This window comes from Danio rerio, chromosome 5, assembly GCF_052040795.2.
Source record: "Danio rerio strain M-AB ecotype USA chromosome 5, GRCz13ab, whole genome shotgun sequence".
NCBI lineage: Eukaryota > Metazoa > Chordata > Actinopteri > Cypriniformes > Danionidae > Danio > Danio rerio.
The window spans coordinates 71518269-71539575 of record NC_141025.1 but is presented as its reverse complement, the minus strand read 5'-3'; the positions used below and the strand labels follow the sequence as shown (position 1 = coordinate 71539575).

The window sequence follows — 21307 nt, the reverse complement described above, 5'->3', positions numbered from 1 at the left end:
TGCTCTCTCTCTCTTTCTTTCTTCCAATAACTCTCTCCTCCCATCTAGCCGCCTCCTCTCTCTCCCTCTCTCACTCCATCTACCTCATTCTCCACATTATCTCACCCACTTCCTTCCATTTCCATCTCTTTCTCTCTCTCTCTCTCTCAATTCAATTCAATTTAAATGAGCTTTATTGGCATGACTTGGCACAGTATTGGCAAAGCAATTACACAATACATGAAAAAAGAACAAGAATATGTTTGTAAAACATATATATTATATAAATATAAGTAAATAAAATATATAAAACAAAAAATACATAATTTTTTTGTACATAAGTATAATATTTTTTTATTGCTTAATTGGCATAACAAATGTTTCAAATGTATTGCCAAAGCATTTAGTTTACATTAAATATAGCATACACACACACACACACACACACACACACACACACACATATATATATATATATATATATATATATATATATATATATATAAACAGTACATAAATGAGCAATATCACACGAGTAGCAGTGCAATATGGCTGTATATCGGCACTTTGCCTACTACTACAACTACTACTACCACATCTGCTACTACAGTACCTACTACTACTGATACTACTACAATAACGACTACTACAACGACTACTACAATAACGACTATTAATACAAAACTACTACTACTACTACAACGACTACTACTGCTGCGTCTACTACTACTGATACTGCTACAATAAAGACTACTACAATAGCGACAATTAATACAAAAACAAATACTACTACTACAACTGCTGCGTCTGCTACTGATTCTACTACAATGACTACTACTACAACGTCTACTACTACAACAGCTACTACAACAACGACTACAACATCGACTACTACTACATCGACTACTACAACAACTACTACTACAAAAACTACTTCTACAACAATGACTACTATTACAACTACTACTACACCGTCTACTACTACAAAAACAAATACTACTACAACGACTACTACTGCTACAATGTCTACTATGACTGATACTACTACAACAACGACTACTACATTGACTACTGCTACAACAAAGACTACTACTGCTGATACTACTACAACAATGACTGCTACTACAGCAACGACTACTACTACAACATCTACTGCTACAGATACTGCTACAACAATAACTACAACTATAACAACTACTACTACTACAATGTCTACTACTACTGAAACTACTACAACAACGACTACTACTTCAATGTCTACTACTACAACAATGACTACTACTACGTCTACAACTACGTCTACTACTACAACATCTACTACTACAGCATCTACTATTACTGATACTACTACAATAACAACTACTACAATGACTACTACAAAAATGACTACTAATACAACGTTTTCTACTACAAAACAAATGCAACTATTACAATTACTACTGCTACGTCTACTACTACTGATACTACTACAACGACAACTACTACAACAACGACTACTACAATGACTACTACTACAACAACTACTACTACAACGACTACTACAAAAACGACTACGATTACAACAACGACTACTACTACGTCTATTACTACAAAAACAAAGACTACTACTACTACGACTACTACAGCAACTACTACTACAATGACTACTGCTACAACATTTACTACTACAACGACTACTACAACAACAACTATTACAACAACGACTACTACTACAACATCTACTACTAAAAAAACAAATACCACTACTACAACGACTACTACAACAACGACTACTACGACTACTGCTACAACAACTACTACAACAACAACTATTACAACAACAACTACTACTACAACGTCTACTACTACAAAAATAAATACTACTTCTACAACAACAACTACTACAGCAACTACTACTAGAACGACTACTGCTACAACAACGACTACTACAGCAACAACTACTGATACTGCTACAACAGCAACTACTACTATGTCTACTACTACAACAACGACTACTACTACAACAATTAATACTGCAGTCTTCTACTACTGACACTACTACAACAACGACTACTACAGCAACTACTACTAGAACGACTACTGCTACAACAACAACTACTACTACAGCAACAACTACTGATACTGCTACAACAGCAACTACTACTACGTCTACTACTACAACAACGACTACTACTATAACAACTACTACTGCAATCTTCTACTACTGACACTACTACAACGACTACTACTACAGTGTTTACTACTAAAAAAACAGCTACTACAACTATTACTACTACTACAACATCTACTACTAGAACGTCTACTACAACAAAACTACTACTACATTGTCCACTACTACTGATACTGATACAATAATGACTACTACTACAACATCTACTACTACTTCAGCAACCAAAACTACTACTACAACCACTACTGCTACAACAACTACTACTACAACGACTACTACAACAACTACTATTACAACAACGACTACTACTACAACGTCTACTACTACAAAAACAAATACTACAACTACAACGACTACTACAACAACGACTAATACAGCAATTACTACTAGAACGACTACTGCTACAACAACGACTACTACTACTACAGCAAAAACTACTGATACTGCTACAACAGCAACTACTACTACGTCTACTACTACAACAACGACTACTACTATAACAACTACTACTGCAGTCTTCTACTACTGACACTACTACAACGACTACTACTACAGTGTTTACTACTAAAAAAACAGCTACTACAACTATTACTACTACTACAACATCTACTACTAGAACGTCTACTACAACAAAACTACTACTACATTGTCCACTACTACTGATACTGATACAATAATGACTACTACTACAACATCTACTACTACTTCAGCAACCAAAACTACTACTACAACCACTACTGCTACAACAACTACTACTACGACTACTACAACAACTACTATTACAACAACGACTACTACTACAACGTCTACTACTACAAAAACAAATACTACAACTACAACGACTACTACAGCAATTACTACTAGAACGACTACTGTTACAACAACGACTACTACTACAGCAACAACTACTGCAGTCTTCTACTACTGACACTACTACAACGACTACTACTACAGCATTACTACTAAAACAACAGCTACTACAACAACTACTACTATTACAGCATCTACTACTGCAAAACTACTACTACATTGTCCACTACTACTGATACTGATACAACAATGACAACTACTACAACATCTACTACTACTTCAGCAACCAAAACTACTACTACAACCACTACTGCTACAACAACTACTACTACAACGACTACTACAACAACTACTCATATAACAATGACTACTACTACAACGTCTACTACTACAAAAACAAATACTACAACTACAACGACTACTACAACAATGACTACTACAGCAATTACTACTAGAACGACTACTGCTACAACAACGACTGCTACTACAGTAACAACTACTGATACTGCTACAACAGCAACTACTTCTACGTCTACTACTACAACAACGACTACTACTACAGTATAACAACTACTACTGCAGTCTTCTACTACTGACACTACTACAACGACTACTACTACAGTGTTTACTACTAAAACAACAGCTACTACAACTACTACTACTACAACATCTACTACTAGAACGTCTACTACGACAAAACTACTACTACATTGTCCACTACTACTGATACTAATACAACAATGACTACTACTACAACATCTACTACTACTTCAGCAACCAAAACTACTACTACAACCACTACTGCTACAACAACTACTACTACAACGACTACTACAACAACAACTACTATTACAACAACGACTATTACTACGTCTACTACTACAAAAACAAATACTACAACTACAACGACTACTACAACAACGACTACTACAGCAATTACTACTAGAACGACTACTGCTACAACAACGACTACTACTACAGCAAAAACTACTGATACTGCTACAACAGCAACTACTACTACGTCTACTACTACAACTACGACTACTACTACAGTATAACAACTATTACTGCAGTCTTCTACTACTGACACTACTACAACGACTACTACTACAGTGTTTACTACTAAAACAACAGCTACTACAACTACAACTACTACAACATCTACTACTAGAACGTCTACTACGACAAAACTACTACTACATTGTCCACTACTACTGATACTGATACAACAATGACTACTACTACAACATCTACTACTACTTCAGCAACCAAAACTACTACTACAATCGCTACTATTACAACAACAACCTGAATAATGGCAATGGTATAAATATTAATAATAAAGATAATGAAGAGATAACAGGAGAACAAATCAGAACAGTAATAATAATAATGATGACAAAAGTAGAAGTAATATTATTAATGATAATAGTGAGAAGGTGAAAATAATTAGAAGGTGAAATAAAATAATAATGATAATAATTAAATAAAAAGTAAAAATATTGATAATAAGAATAAACTGTACATTTAACAATCAACATTTATGGATCTCTCTCTCTCTCCCCCTCACTCTCCAAGGGTAATTACTCTGAGTGCTGCATCCATCCTAAGGAAAACAGACAGGCACAGATAACAAGCTCGTGATATGCAGACACTTCTGCCACGTCTCCTCCTCTGCTGTGTGTCATGCCGGATTTGCCAGACAGTAAGTGGTGCACTGCAGTATTTCTCCTTGAGGATGGCATACCCTACATAAGTGTGTTGGCACTGCCTCTGCTTCCTGTACATGTGGGAGCTTGAACATCCCACTGCTTTTTCTGTGTAAGTGCACGAGAATTAATGACGGCACAATAGCGATCACACTTGCCTCCCTTCCTCTTTATCTGTGCTTCAAGCGTCTGGCTTAATCTCAGGCTGCAAACCACCCTCGTCCTCCTGTTAAAAAAAAACATCAGCATTTAAATCAGCACTGCTAAATGTGGCATCCGAGCATTATGGGTAATTAGCATAAGGTTTTGCACTTCTGTATAATCTATCATGTTTTTTGCAGCATCTGGGAAATGTTGCATTTGAAAGTTAACTTGAACTAAAAAGTTGATCATTTGGTTTATTTATTTTTTTACTTAATTGGTGCAATGAAAAGTTTTTCGGCTCCATTTTATTTAAAGTGGCTTTAACTACTATGTACTTACATCAAAACATACTGTAAATACAATGTACTTACTGTGTTCATAATGTATTGCAGAACACGTGGTGGAATATAGGGTTAGGGACAGGTTTGGTGGTTTAAGAGTGGTTAAGGTCAATCCAGGCTCATTCTGAAAACATAGTCCTATATACATCTCTGGAGAGAGCAAAATACACCCCAAGAGCTAGGTTTTTCTCTTTTTTTTTGCAGCGAATCCACCAGAGGCCGTTGTGTACGTTTTTTCAGATCTCAAAATTCTCTCGCGAGTGCCATTCGCAGCTGCTGTTCTTATGTAAATCCACCAGAGGCCGCTGTCGACTGACCCCCACCCTTCTCCTTCCCTAAACCCAAACCAATAGCGTTTAAAAAAGCCCAGATTGACCAGCCCACGCCTTCCCTAACCACAGTGTTTTGAAAAGCAATCTAGAAAAAGAAAAGCCCCCTGATTTTTACCACCTTTTCAGATTTTTCCACATTCTCACCCTGTTATCTACTTGTTTATTTTATTTTCCGGCTTTTGTCAAACCTAATTTTGTCTTTTTTTTTCCAGACTCAAACCTCATCATCATGTTCAACTCCGCTCCAGGTCACAAGTCTGCTCATGTACATGGTGAGCCACTGGACAAACTGATAACAGTGGAAAAGCCATCCATATGAAATGCAGCCATACGGAACTACGTTACTTTAAAATTGTTTATGGTGTAATGTTTTCAAAATAAGCCTGTGTTGAAAATAAAGCAGCTAAATATATTTTTAAAAATGCATGGCCCTATACAGGGTGCATATAGAGTGGATTACTGGTCATGCAACATTAATCTCAACGCATATTCAGTAAAAGCCTGTTTGAACAAAGCTACAATATACATTCTTTGTATTGATCAATACAACAAGGTGGTTTTTCTAAGGCTATTGTTGAAATTATTTCTTTTAGAGTTGTTTATTTTCAAAAAGTGGTGTGCACTCAAAAAAAGATTATGCCTTTAGTTGGTCTAAAAAAAGTAAGTACGTTTTAGTGAAGTTTATGTATAAACAAATTTCGAGAGGATCACGTGCTTATGATTGCTAGCAGCTGACCCGCATTATCCAATTCACTACGATCCAATCAGATGACTCATAAACTACTATAAATACCCTGGGGTTTATTCCATTGCTATCTTCGTTTTGAAGAGTCCCCCCTTCCTCCCCTACTCCTCCTTCTTAGACGTGTGACACTGTGGCCCAGTGCCTAGCACTGTCGCCTCACAGCAAGAATGTCTCTGGTTCCTGGCTTTACCAAAACTAGCAGACATTTCTGTGCGGAGTTTTGCACTTCTCCCCGTGCTCACGTGGGTTTCCCCCGGGTTCCCCGGTTTCCTCCGCCTAAAAACATGCAATTAAGTCAATTGAACAATCCAAATTGTCAACATAGACACGCTTCTAGTTAGTAATTAATTTCAAGAGCATTCACTTGCTACAGCAGGGGAGTTCTCGAGATCTACCTGAGCTCAAACTCCCCTCCCGCTTTGCAACGGGAGGGAGCCCTGGGCTCGAGGATCTCATGAGCTCAGGGCTCTCTCCCGGGACAGCATGCCAAACAAGCTTTATAATTAATCATCAGCTAAGTGTGAACTCTTGAAATAAAAAAAATTCACGAAAGTAAAGGTGGTTATCATTTTAAAGAAAACCCTTTGAATTTTCATAAACCACTATTGAAAGTGTTTAAAATAACTGTATATGTTGTCTGTGTTATAATAAACACCTTTAAAAAGAGGCGCTTTTTGTATTTTTTTTTAACTAAAATTTGAAAGTGTACCTTTTAGGTTCTGTGTGGTCTAGGCTGCTGTAATTAATTTTGGTGGTTCCTTGACCAGAAAAATGTCTCTACCATAATCTATGCAAAAGTTACTGTATTCCAACTGATGAGAGGTGCTGTACAAGCCACAGGGACCAATCATTGTTTTCATATTTCACTATTCTTTTGTTTGATCAAACATAATTCACTGTGTTTGGACCACGTCAGACATGTAAAAGGATTACTTATGCACATCACCTCAAAAACCGAGGAGAAATGGCCCTGAAGCACACAGCATAAGGTAAGAGATGACAGCTGTTTGTGCTATCTGGGGCTGCTTAGTGATCATAACTGTATTGTTTTCACTTCTGCACCATAGAAACACCGCGATTCATTCAGAAACTGTTTGATATGTGAATATATTTCAGTAAAAAGAATGCTAGAACCGTATGAGCACCGGCAAGAGCTTTCATTTGAGCTATAACTTGTACATGTGTCATATGAAAAATATATAAATGAACCAATGTTCAATACCCAGCTCGGGTATACAAAATACTGTGTATTTAAGTGTAAACAACTTTTGTACAGTAGAATAAAAACCAAAGTGATGCATATGTGCATAAAATATAGATTCTACACTTTCAAACGAAACCACTTACAGAGGTCTGGTGCAATGCTAGCCCTTTAAATCTTAAAGCGAAAGTCGATGACAGTACCCACTACCGGGTCCGCAGAGTTTAACTGATTTTAACAGTAATTAAAAAAGTTTGTACAGTATACATACTGACTTATATTTTCCATACAACAACAAACTAATTTATTCTTTGTTTCTTTTCTTTTTAAATACTTTTTTTTTTTTTTTTTTTTTAAATTAGTTTTTTTTTGCAATTTCAGTTTTACATTTACAGTACAAGGCATCGAACTGAGTGGAGTTGGCTGCTTGATTGTGTTTGACTCAGGATCGGCATGGGGTTTGTGAAAGCTGCCAGCTGCACATGTGATAATCAGCACACTGATGTGATAATCAGGTTCTGCCACTGCTAACATAATACCTTCTTTATAGAACCTGATTATAAATATCAATTCCTTATATATCCTGCTAGTAACCCCCATATTCACTAAATGCATCTGCAATCTGATTACAGCCTTTATAATGTAAATGTAACAGAATCTTTTTTTATACGTGTATGTGTGTGTACATTAGAGCATGCCCAGTTTTTTCAGCACATTGGGCACGTAGGCTGTGTTTCAACCTTAAATATGTGAAAATCAAACATAAAGACAAAAGCACGAGATGGTGCACTTAATGAAACTAGAAAAGTAAAGTTTGTAGACAAACCTTATGGTGTCTTGAGAAAGCCTCGTCTGAAAGTTTGAAGTAGTTTTAAAAGTTGAAATAATTAAAGTAGTTTAAAGGACGTTTAAAACAGTTGGCATAGAGATTGGTGTGTTTCTCACTAGGCGGATGATAGGAAGTTCTGAGTGGTTGCTAAGGCGTTGCTATGTTGTTCTGAGTTGTTGCTAGGCGGATGCTAAGGTGTTGCTAGTTAGTTGCTAAAGTGTTCCAGGTAGTTGTTAAGGTGTAGCTAGGGTATTCTGAGTGGTTGCTAGGCGGTTGCTATGCAGTTGCTAGGGTGTTCTGAGTAGATCATTTAACAAATGTGATCTAATGTTATTGAAAACAGCTGCTGTGAGGTATTTTCCCCTCGTTGTCAGACGGCATCTTCTGCTGTTTAAATGAAGCTTTGTCATCGCTAAGTTAACAGTTTCTCTTTCTTTCAAATATATAACCAATCCAACAGCTCACACGTAGCCTACTGTACTGTCTCACAAACACACTGATTTATGTGACAAAGTGAAAATAAGGTGACATTTTGAAATGACAGAAATACAAAAACCGTGGTGAATACAACACACTAATGAAACATAAACGGCTCGCGATTAGAATCAACAGCAAATCAGCCAGCAGTGTGTCAGTAAAACTTTTATTGGTCATTTTTGTATATTGAATGACTTACATAACGTTACCTGTTAAGTTTCATGCAAGTAATCTGGTTTGCTCTATAATGCAGTATCCGCTTGTTAAAGTACGTCATGCGAAGCGGCTTCCGGGTCCAAGCGCTCTATTCAACTGAATTGGGAGACCCATGAAATGGTAATAAAGAACGTCTACAAAGCGATTTAATACTTTCGAAAATCACAATCGCAATATATATGTCCATGCCTAATATCCAAGGGCTAGAAAGTGATTCATTTTTTAATAAATTAAAAAAAATGTTGGTAGCCTATTTGTTATGCAGCAGGCCCAGAGATTGTTGTGTACACTGTCTTTATGTAAAATTAACTTTAATGTGTGATATAAATAAAAAGTGAGCATAAACGAGTGATTTCTCAACTCAAATGAATGGTGGCTTTGACGTGGAAACAGTATTACACACGTCACCACTTAACAAGCGGATTGCGTGCGTGCGTGTGTTAGAGCCGGTGAGCTAACAGCTGACAAGCCGGGGAAACACAAACTGCATGTCTGACGCAGACACGTGAACTAGGAGAATGTTTTTGTCTCACGATTAAATCACATCTGACAGATTATAACGGCGTTAACACACACTTGTCACAAAAACACTACGTAATCCATGCAAAACGATATACTTTCGGAGCGCAAATTACCAGTTGAAAACGCTGTAAACAAAAGTTCTAAACATTCTACCTGAAGACGCTGGTCGCTAGTGCTCTCCATGCAGCTGCCAAGAAAAAGGTCTATATATGTCTGCGTTTCTTGTATTTGTCATGCTGTTGGGACCAAATTTGGCCACAACCATAGCTATAGTCATCATTTATTAACTTGTTGTGGGAACATTTTTGGGTCCCCACGAAAAAAAAAGGGTTATTTTAAAAATGAAAAGCTGCTGATTGTTTCCTGTGAAGATTAATTATAATATAAATCATAATAAATAATTATATCTATGGAAAAGTAATATCCATTCATTTATTGTCCTTCGGCTTAGTTTCTTTATTTATCAGGGGTCACCACAGCAAAATGAACCGGCAACTAGTGTACGGGTGTTTCCCAGTACTGAGTTGCAGCTGGAAGAACACCCGCTGCGTAAAACATGCCGTAATAGTAGGCGGTTCACTCTGCTGTGGTGACCCCTGATATATAAGAAACTAAGAAGAAGGAAAATGAATGAATGAATGTAACATTTTCAGCACCCTGGCTCACAGTAGCCCTGGATTTAAAATGCTGGCTATAAGTTCTTTTAAAAAATCCAATTCCCTGTGGAGAAAATGAATCGAGTTTTTACTTCTGGAAGCCAGCTGGTGCACTAGTAATATATCATCATCATTACAGGTCTTCCATTACTTACTGTTTGCAGGACTCAAACCAGTGGAGCACAGCCTGAGTTTTCCTGAAGAGGGCGCTGTGCTGTAGGCCACAGAGAGAGCTGGATCTATGCCAGGGAAATGTGTACGCGTGGAGCCGCTGGCTGTTCACTCTACTACAAATTTCATTAATAGAGGAGACAGACATACATTTGCAGTCTGTAAATCTACCACAGACTATGAGTCTATACCCTACAAACAGGCTAAGAACAATGACGGAATTGTGTGGTGATGGGTTATCTAATAAACACACGCTTAGCACATTGATTTTGCAAGGTAATTCAAATAGTATAGGTCTAGTAACACTTCTGAATTTCGAATAAAACGTTGTAATTTAGATTTGTTTTGTGACAATATTTTTATTTCATGTATAATAGGCTACATGTATGACTATGGTTCATTTATTGAACAATGCACAGCTTTGTTTGCTGGTTAACTGTTACTTCAGCCCAGCACACAGTCACATATCTAAAATAAGCATCACACGCTATATTTCTATCACAAATTATGTAACGTCTCAGTGAGGTCCTAGTCCTCTTTGTGTTTCTCATCTGTAATCCTATTTTTTTTTTGCAGGGCACTCCACTTTGGTTTGGAGTTTGGGCCCCTCAGATGTTCTGTCCGGGAGGCTGTTGGTGCCTGTGAGCCACTTTTTGGTGTGTGATTCTCAGCCAGGCCGTCTCATCATCATCCATGTGTGTGTCTGAAGCTCTGGCTGTCTTCCTGAGAGCCTCCACTTCTGTTTCTGTGAGCCGCCAGAGTGTTTTCAGGCTAATCTGCCAGCTTCAGCACCCGTCTGAAACCCGCCACACCTGCTCACATCTGCTGGATCACAAGCGCAACAGATGTGTCTGAATCAAAGGACACACAGATTACAGCTGAGAAGAAGGAATCAAGCATAGAAATCACACATAGCACTGTGGTGATACTAAAAGTGATCTACATTAACTGAAATACAGCTAAATTACCTTCAACACTGAAACTCTTTTTTAAAATGAGTTGAATTAACTCTGTCATCTACAGGTCATCTATGGAGACTACGGAGTTCATTTGCCCATCCCAAAACTCAACATTTATAATAATAGTCGCTGACATTATCTTTGGCAGATAACGCATAAAAACCAGCATAGACTCATTCTGAAAACGTAGCCCTGTATACATTTCTGGAGAGCGCAAATTATGTAGCCAGAGCTACGTATGGTTGTATTTCATATTTAAAATTAATGCTACATGGCGGTATGATGCAGTTCTTTTTTGCACTTAACAGCTGACTGCTTACATCCATATGGATGGCTTTCCTGCTTTTACCAGTTTATCCAGCCTGATCTCACGAGAAAACATAAGTACTTTACTTTTTGCCAGTTTAGTGGCTAATTCGTACGAATTTGTACGAGTTCAGTCGTATGAAATTGTATGATTTTAAAAAGGAGGCGTGGCACCTTACCCCACCCCTAAACCCAACCGTCATTGGGGGATGAGCAAGTCGTACTAAATTGTTCGAATTAGATCGTATGAATTCATACGAATTAGCCACTAAATCAAAAAGTTATGAATTGCAGTGAGATTGTGTTGACCGGTAGCTCGACATGTACATCAACAGACTTGAAACGCTGAGTGGAGTTGACTGCGACAACAAGGTATTTAATAAAGAACAGTTCCAGAAAGCAGGTAACACAAAAACAGAAGCCAACAAATAAAATAAACAAGTCAATAACAGAGTGAGAATGTGGTAAAATCTGAAAATGTGGTAAAAATCAGGCGAGGGTTTTTCTTTTTTGCTTTTTAAAACACCGTGTTGGATTTAGGGAAGGGGGTGGGTGGGTCAATCGTGCTTTTTAAAACACTATTGGTTGAGTTTAGGGAAGGAGGCGGGTAGGGGGATCAGTCGGTTGCGGCCTCTGGTGGATTTACATGCACGAATGACACTCGTGAGAGAAATTTGAGATGTGAAAAAGTGTACACAGCGGCCTCTGATGGATTTCACAAAAACTGCAAACTAGCTCCTGGGACGTATTTTGCTCTCTCCAGAAATGTATATAGGAGTACGTAATCAGAATGAACTGGCGTTGCACAAAACTCTACTGACAGAAGGATGCTTTTCACTCACGTCTGTCTATGCTAATAAGGGAGAGATCGTCAGTAATGGGCAGGACTTTCCCCATCCGATGACATATACAAAGAGAGAATGTCAGTAAGTGTTTCTGCAGACTCTTTTTATGAAGTGTGATTATAAAAAATAGAATTTTTACCATTAGAGGATTGTTATATGCCTCACAACTGTGTTTAAACCTCTTATAACCCTGCTGAAAACTCCAGCTTAAACCAGCCTAGGATGGTTGGCTGGTTTTAGCTGGTTAACCAGCCTGGTTTTAGAGGGGTTTCCAGCCATTTCCAGCCTGATCTTAGCTGGTCAGGCTGGAAAATGACCAGCTAAATCCAGCTAAAACCAGCTTGACCAGCCTGGTTTAAGCTGGACATAGCTGGTTTTGGCTGGACTCTCAGCCTGGCTAGGTTGGTCAAGCTCGTTTTAGCTGGTCATCTCCTAGCCTGACCAGCTAAGACCAGGCTGGAAATGGCTGGAAACCAGCCTGCAAATGGCCAAAACTCCTCTAAAACCAGGCTGGTCGACCAGCCAACCAGCCTTGGCTGGTTAAAGCTGGATTTTTCTGTAGGGGAAAGTTTTTATTTTTTATTTAACATCAACGGTGATTTTCTCAGTAGATTTTTTTAAACCCTCAGATTCCAGCTTATCAAATTCTATCTCTGCCAAATATCCTTCTGCCCTAACAAAATATACATGAACAGAAAGTGTCTTCATGCTGTATAAATCTCTGTTTCCAAAAATGGACATTTATGAGTAGTTTAGTGGTTCAGGGATGTTAAATCAGCACAAATGGGTGTGGTATCTCAAGTCCACATTTCTTCAGCATGTACAGTACAGCGCCTAAATCAGGATTGCTGACTCAATCCTGCCCTCTTGAGGCTTTAAGGAGGAACATTTGGCTCTGCAGCAAAACTCACACTGCCACACTTTTGCTTCTGTCTAGGAAAGACAGGCAATTATTCCTCAGTTGTGTCAGCCACATGAGCACATCTCTTCCGCTCCACGGACGCGCCACTGTCCTGTGTAAGTGCACATTTATATTGCATTACTATAACAGCATTTAAGGTGCTCATGCTTGAGTTCTTCATTTGTCTAGGTAAGAACATTCGCTTTTTCCAGACAACATTCATTTACATACCTGGTGCTCCTGTTGCTGTTCTTTCGTGGCCCTGTGGAGCGCTTGCATTTGCTTCTCAAGTACTTCATGCATATTTCTTTGCCTCTCACTGCTTCTTTACTCATTTCCTGCACCTTTTTCCATGTCTCAGTGTTCTGCTGATGCATATTCACACGTTTTGGATTATTGCACTGTTAACAATTTCCTGTAGAATTTACAGTAACTTTCACAGCATTGGGTTGAAGCTGGAAGGGTATCCGCTGCATAAAACATATGCTGGAATAGTTGATGGTTCATTCCGCTGTGGTGACCTCTAAAATAGAGACTAAGCTAAAGGAACATGAAGGAATTTACAGTAACTTGCAGTATTTACAATAACTACAGTAAATATAGTCAATTTACTGTAAATCAAACTTATAGAAAAGAGACTGTGTTAATATTTACTATACAATTTATCTTGCTGTACATGCATTACAGTACTGTATCCTTACTGTAAATATACAGTATTTATTTAGTGTTTTCACCTTCTCAATTAAGTTTTCATAAAAAAAGCATTTAATCCATTGTTAGTTTATCTATTTACTGTAAAGCAATTCAAACTGTAAGTTACCGTATTTCCAATGATTGGCCAGGTTTCAATGTCTTTTTATTTTTTACTGTCTTTTGATTCACAACATATCAAAACTAATGTTTTAATGATGCCCAAGAGGATATTTTCCAGAATGCAACTTTACAGTAACATATTGCATAGCTGTGATAGAGTTAAATTGCATGTAATTTACAAAAATCCTTAACAGTGTACAATTAATCTTGCTGTATAGCATTTACGGTACTGTATACTTACTGTAAATATAAAGTATTTTTAGTCTTCTCACCTTCTCAATATATTTCCATAAAACAAATTCTCTTTAAAATTATTTATACATTTACTGTAGAGCAGTCCAAACGGTAAATTATTGTATTTCCTATATGATTGACCAGGTTTCATGCTCTTTTTGTTTATTTTTTTACTGTCTTTCGATTTACAACAAATGTTTAATAACTAATGTTTTACTGATGCCCAAGAGCATATTTTCCAGAAAACAACTTTACAGTAACAAGTTGCATAGCTGTGATAGAGTAAATCCAATTTATATTACAGATAAATTGTGTGTAATTTTCTCAAATTTTTAACAGTGTACTGTTCGATTCATTTTTCCTACAGTACCATTTATCTTGCTGTACATGAATTACGGTATTGTATACTTACTGTAAATATACAGTATTTTAGTCTTCTCACATACTTAATATATTTTCATAAAATAAGTTCTCTTTAAAATAAATTATCGTTCATTTATATATTTACTGTAAAGCAGTGCAAACGGTAAATTACTGTATTGCCTATATGATTGGATAGGTTTCATGCTCTTTTAACTTTGTTACTGTCTTTAGATTTACAACAAATTTTTAATAACTAATGTTTTAATAATGCTCTAGAGGATATTTTTCAGAAAACAACTTTACAGTAACACATCACATAACTGTGATAGAGTAAAACCAATTCATATTATTGTTAAATTGTGTGCAATTTACAACAATTCTTAACAGTGTACTGTTCGATTAGTTTTTCCTACAGTACCTTTTATCTTGCTGTCCATGCATTACGGTATTGTATACTTACTGTAAATATACAGTATTGTTAGTCTTCTCACCATCTCAATATATTTTCATGAAATAAGTTCTCTTTAAAATAAATTATTGTTCATTTATATATTCACTGTAAAGCAGTACAAACGGTAAATTGCTGTATTTACTATATGATTGGCTAGGTTTCATGCTCTTTTTATTTTTTTACTGTCTTTCGATTTACAACAATTGTTTAATAATTAATGTTTTAATGACGCCAAAGATTATATTTTTTAGAATGCAACTTTACAATGACACATCGCATAGCTGTGATACAGTAAAACCATTTCATATTACAGATAAATTGTGTGTAATTTACTAAATTTCTTAACATTTTACTATTTGATTAATTTGTCCTACAGTACAATTTATCTTGCTGTACATGCATTTACGGTATTGTATGCTTACTGTAAATATACAGTAAAATTCCTTTCATATTAGAGCTAAATTCTGTTGTTAACAGTGTACTGTTTGATTTTCTTTAGCTGAAACCTTTAGTCTTGTTGTCTTTGCGATGATTTGAAGCTCTTTTGAGGCCACGTTTGTTGAAGTCTTAGATTAATGATGATTTTGGTGTGTCAATGGAGCTGATTTGACCATGAACTCTTAGGGAATCTAGCTGAGACTGAGCTCTTTATGTTTTCTGAATTGATTTTGACACTGTTCAACATTTGGCTGAGTATGTAAAACAATGCATGTTTGATCTATAAAGAAAATGCATGTGCGAGAGCTATACAAAAGTGCAAAGATGCTAAATATGATTTAAGCATGCATAAGATGCTGAGTTCGACTCACTCTGTGCAAGTAAATTAGGCCTCTATCCTTAGTGCTGATGCTTTCAACCAGTAAAAAAAGAAGGCAGTACATCGTGAGTTCAAAATTAGTTTCAGAAGCCCCTGGGCATTCCTCCAGGCGGATATGTACATCCAATGCTCAGCTGCGAGGTTAGGGAAAAAAAAGCAAAAAGGTAAAGATATGAGCACAACTCACACTTTTTTGTAGTGCTTTGAGAGCAGAGTAAAAAGTGAACAGTTGGATCACCTTTAAATGATTTGTTAACGCTTTAGATTAGGCCACTTAATAAACTTTAAATAACTGCTTAAACCTTTATAACTATGTCATGTCATGTTTTGAATATAAATGAGAATTTCTGCAGTTTCAGGACAAAATGTTATTAGTTCAGTTATGTCATTATAAATGCAAAGCTGATGTTTGAGATGTCTTTGTTATGAGAACTTGACGTTAACAAGACAACACAACGTCATAAATCTGTCATAAACATGAATGTCGGCCATTTTGATTGTGTCCTGAATTTTATAACAACGTCACTAATATTTTTCATGACCTCAACTACAGTGGTACTAGATGAAATATGTCATTAAATGTCCTATTATGTCATAAATATCAACGATGCTGTTGTAAAATAATTTGACAGGGTATTGATGCTTTAACTGTGAATTTTTAATGATAAATTTTGTTCTATTGAAAAAAGTGATCAGAAAAATATTCATGACACAATTATAGCATGTATTATCCTATTCAATTCACCTTTATTTGTAAAGCGCCTGCACAATGTAGATTGTGTCAAGGCAGCTTCATATAGACGATCATAGTAAATTGAAACTGTCAGTTCAGTTTTCAGGTTAGATTGTAGCGAGACAGAAGGTTGGTTAGATAAACAGGAGCTAGATTATTTAAAGCTTTATAGGTAAGAAGCAATATTTTAAATTTACTACTTAACTTAACAGGCAGCCAGTGTAAGGAGGATACAATCGGGGTGATATGATCATATTTTCTAGACCTGGTAAGAACTCTGGCAGCTGCATTTAGCTGAAGTTTATTAATAGAGAATGCTGGGCAGCCAGCAAACAGAGCATTTCAGTAATCCAGCCTTGAAGTCATGAAAGCATGGACTAGTTTTTCTGCATCTGAGATGGATAGCATACTTTGTAACTTAGCGATATTTCTCATGAAAGAAGGCAGTTTTTGTGACGTGATATATGATTTTCAAAAGTTAAATTGCTGTCTAGTCTGACACCACGTCTTTTATAGTAGAGCGAACACTAACTTTGTATCCCTCTAATTGCAGGTTGAGTTGTGAGATCTGCTGTGTACAGGATTTAGGTCCAATAAGTAATAATTCTGTTTTGTCGGAGTTTAAGAGAAGAAAATTGTTGGTCATCCAGTCATAACATCTTTAATACACTCAGTTAGCTTAGGCAGTTCAGATGTCTCATCAGGTTTAGTTAAAGTATACATATTAGCCCGGGTGTATTTTAAAGAGCGTTGAACATCTTAAAGACATTATTCGTTTTTTAATGTCCGAAAGGAGACGTCCAATGGACATACTGCAGATGAGCAAATTCTCTAATAAACACAAACATCAAATTTCTCCACAATCTGTATCTGTTCTATCAGTATGTTTTTATCTATTTTCACGATAGTAACACTATATGGAACTGCATGCCATTATTTTTGATACTAGATATTTTATAAACTGACAATTAACAGGCTTTTGAGAGCATAAGTGTTATGTGCTGCCAGTTTGGGGTTTTACCGAACCACAACACAAAATGTCTAGTTGAATCACGGCGCCATCTTGTGGTCTGATTGAGCACATTTTGGTTGGAAGCTAATATTTCAATTAAGATAATCCCACACCTTCATCGCACTGTTAAAGGGATAGTTCACCTCTAATTGTCATTATTTACTCACCTTTCAGTTGTCACACTCAAAGGAAGATATTTTGAAAAATGTTGGAAACTGGTAATCATGGTCTTCCATATAGTTTTTGTTTTTCCTAATGTCAATGGTTACCGGTTTCTAACATTCTTCAAAATATAAATCATTATTGAGTTCTTAAAAACGTAATGTATTTTAAATGTACAAAGCTAAATTGTAACTTCTTAATTGCTAATCTATAATCACAAATATGTTATTATATTACATTCATTCATTCATATTCCTTTAGTGTAGTCCCTTTATTTGTCAGGGGTCACCACAGCAGAATGAACTGCCAATTTATCCAGCATATGTTTTACACAGCGGATGCCTTTCCAGCTGCAACCCAGTAATGGGAAACATCTATAGACACTCATACACAAACACACTACGGCGAATTTAGTTCACCTAATTCACCTATAGCACATGTCTTCGAACTGTGGGGGAAACCCAACATGAGAAGAACATGCAAACTCGGAAACTGTGTCGCCCAACTTTTTAATTGCTAATCGATAAAACAAATAGGTTATTATATTACATTTAAGCATATTTTAGTTATCATAAATGCATTCGACAGTATGCTTTTCCAAAAGAATGAACACATAAATACATAAAACTCTGATCTTAGAGCAAACAAGCACTTTGAAGTGCAAACACTCTAAAATACAGCTAAGTGCATTTATCAAAATAAATGAAACTGTCCTAAAACATTCAGTTCTTGAGTATAATGTTTTGTAGTACATTTCTTCTTTTACATCAGGTCACGAAAAATAATCTTACAATATTAGAATAGATGTCTTTGAAAGTCATCAGCTGTAGTAACCCTATCGCCTTTTTAAGTGAGGTTTTAATGTTTGATTGAATTGCTCTGTTACGTAAGCCATTTAATAGGCCAAGGTGCCTTGAAACCTCAGAGACATTTTTATATTACATTCTGGGTCAGGAAGCATTATATTAAATCGTTTCCTCGTGAGTTCCACCCCGGAGATCTGATCTTGAATAGCCTGTGTTTGGTGAAAAAAGAGCTTTCAGGGTTTTTCCTCACAGCCAATCTGATTACTCCACCCGCTCCCGCTGATGCTTTTGCTTCTAAGAGAGATTACATCAAATTACATTTTAATTTAATTTAATTTAACGCACACTTGTAAAGTTTCAAGTCAACTAAATGACATCTGGTCCTCTATCTTTTTTTTTCCCTATGATTTGTAATTGCCTTTGTTTACTAAACTTTTATATTAAAAGGTTTGTCCTGTATATCTTATATAGTGCACTGATTGAGGGAACAGCCGTTTCAAGTATACAGGAATCAGATTCAACATTGTTTAAGACTGTTTTAACACTCTTTCCATACATCATACATTTAGAGCTCCTCCCCACTTCAGGTTTCAACAGGTAACACTGGCGACATTTTGACTTACAGTATATTTACTAAATACAGATGTAAGAAGGGTGACACAATGGCTCAGTGGTTAGAACTGTCGCCTCAAAACAAGAAGATCCCCAGTTCAAGTCCTGGCTGGGCCAGTTGGCATTTCTGTGTGGAACATTCTCCCCATGTTTTCCTCCAGGTGCTTTGGTTTCCTCCAGTTCAAAGACATGCGCTATAGGTGAATTGGATGAGCAAAATTGGCTGTGGTGTATGAGTTTGAAAGTGGGACTGCGTGGGTGTTTCACAGTACTGGATTGCAGCTGGAAGGGCATCTGCTGTGTAAAATATATGCCTGATATTTTGGCTGTTCATTCCGCTGTGGCAACCCCTGATGAATAAAAAGACTAATGCGAAGGAAAATTAATGCTTGTAAGAAACTAATCTTAAACAAAAAGATTATTCATATAGGCCCACTGAATAAAAATGCTTATTAGCAGGTGTTTACTCTAGTTACTGCAGTAAACAAAGCTACATTAAGTCAAGTCTAGCAGGATTTTCGATTTCATAAACTAAACAGCATCCCAATGTTTGCAGATGAAATTTTTTCAGATTAAACTAGCATATTGATACAAACATTAATAGCTTGTAAACTAGCATTTAAAACAACTTTTAAGGGCCTTAAATTAAATTTAATTGACTTACTTTTAATAATCCTCTTAAATTAAAATAAAACATGTGGACGTTAGTTTCAGATTGTTAGTTTTAAGGATATCTATACTTTGTTCCACTCAAAGAATGAATAAGATATTCAAGATACAATTATAGCGCATATTAGCATATTAGGGTGGGCAAACTCAGTCATGGAGGGCTAGTGTCCTGCATAGTTTAGCTCCAGCACTAATCAAACACACCTGAACATGCTAATCAGTGTTTTCAAGATTACTAGAAATCAATAAGCAGGTGTGCTTGATTAGAGTTGGAGCTAAACTCTGCAAGACACCGGCCCTCCAATACCGAGTTGGAACATCCTTGTCCTAAAGACATATTCGAAACATCTATTCAATGATCAAAAGGAGACGTCCAATATACATATATAGACAAGCATAAAGTTGGAAATTACTTTGATGTCCGACTGATGTTATACACTAATATCAGAAATGAACGACAAAACGGCATTGGAAATGAAAATCCATTTGACGTCAAAACCGAATTTCAGGCCAACATCAATGTCCAACATCCATCCTAAAATTAAACAAATGTAAACGGCTAATGATGTTACAGCTTGATGTTGTGTGGATGTTGGCATTGCATTTTGGTCACCTGACATCACAACTTAAATCTAACCTAATATCGTCTTATGACATTGTGCTGCTGGGTTTATTCAGGATGATAATGTGTAATATTAAGTAAATTATTTCTTCTTACAGTGACAACAATCAGTTTTTTTTATTTGATTCAAACGTTCAAAAACAGATAAGAGACAGTTGTTGTTCATTGGTGATCCCAAATAGGCTGGAAATCAGCCTGGAAGTGGCCAAAACCCCTCTAAAACCAGCTGGTTCATCAGCTAAAACCAACCAACCAGCCTAGGCTGGTTTAAGCAGTTTTTTTCAGCATATAATTTAATCGTGAGCTTGGCAAATGATGTCAATGAAGTCTCCTATTCAAAGAGATCTTGTTACTTGCACTTACATGCCCAAGTGCAAAGATGACCACAGACTTGTCTTAAATGGACTTTGGTCCAAGTTACACTCAATGGCTAGAAAATACCTATAATGCAGTGTTCGTGCGTTGAATGAAGTTCTGCGTCTGACCACAAGATGGCGGCCACAGCGGAATCCTGTCAGTGCATTTGAAAATAAATTATGATTAAATTAAAGTAACGTTTGTATACATAATAAATCAAATTAATTTGTTTCATTACTTAGAGACAGCTCGCTAACTGATAACTTCTGTATCACAAGGTCTGACCAAGAAACATTTAATCAGTTTGAGGGATTTAGCAACCAAAGCATAAAACGTCATCTCT

At 36.5% G+C, this 21307-nt stretch overlaps 1 protein-coding gene across 3 annotated transcripts; it reads right to left on the bottom strand.

Annotated features, from left to right (window-relative positions):
- Positions 1 to 10649: 10649 nt before the first annotated feature.
- Positions 10650 to 21307, bottom strand: LOC137495529 (uncharacterized). Of its 3 annotated transcripts, none has more exons than XM_087254662.1 (6): positions 21203 to 21307; positions 21049 to 21118; positions 15984 to 16125; positions 13545 to 13681; positions 13324 to 13425; positions 10650 to 11124 (listed from the first exon to the last, which is right to left on the bottom strand). In XM_087254662.1, exons 3-6 carry the CDS (start codon positions 16053 to 16055, stop codon positions 11088 to 11090), a joined length of 348 nt encoding a protein of 115 aa, XP_087110788.1. In that variant the 5' UTR covers positions 16056 to 16125; positions 21049 to 21118; positions 21203 to 21307; the 3' UTR covers positions 10650 to 11087. The 3 variants fall into 3 exon arrangements, 2 of the variants coding, with proteins under 2 accessions (XP_087110788.1, XP_087110789.1); XM_087254663.1 differs by having other exon boundaries at positions 13545 to 13678; positions 21203 to 21270; XR_015492054.1 differs by lacking the exons at positions 15984 to 16125; positions 21049 to 21118; positions 21203 to 21307 and adding an exon at positions 17904 to 17996 and having other exon boundaries at positions 13545 to 13678.

Coding starts and splice junctions, on each gene's coding strand:
- LOC137495529 (XM_087254662.1), bottom strand. CDS start 16,055: ATGTACTGCCTTCTTTTTTTACTGGTTGAAAGCATCAGCACTAAGGAT. Junction 13,682..15,983: donor GCCTAATTTACTTGCACAGA/GTGAGTCGAACT, acceptor AATATGCATCAG/CAGAACACTGAGACATGGAA. Junction 11,125..13,323: donor AGAAGCAAAAGTGTGGCAGT/GTGAGTTTTGCT, acceptor GTGATCCAGCAG/ATGTGAGCAGGTGTGGCGGG.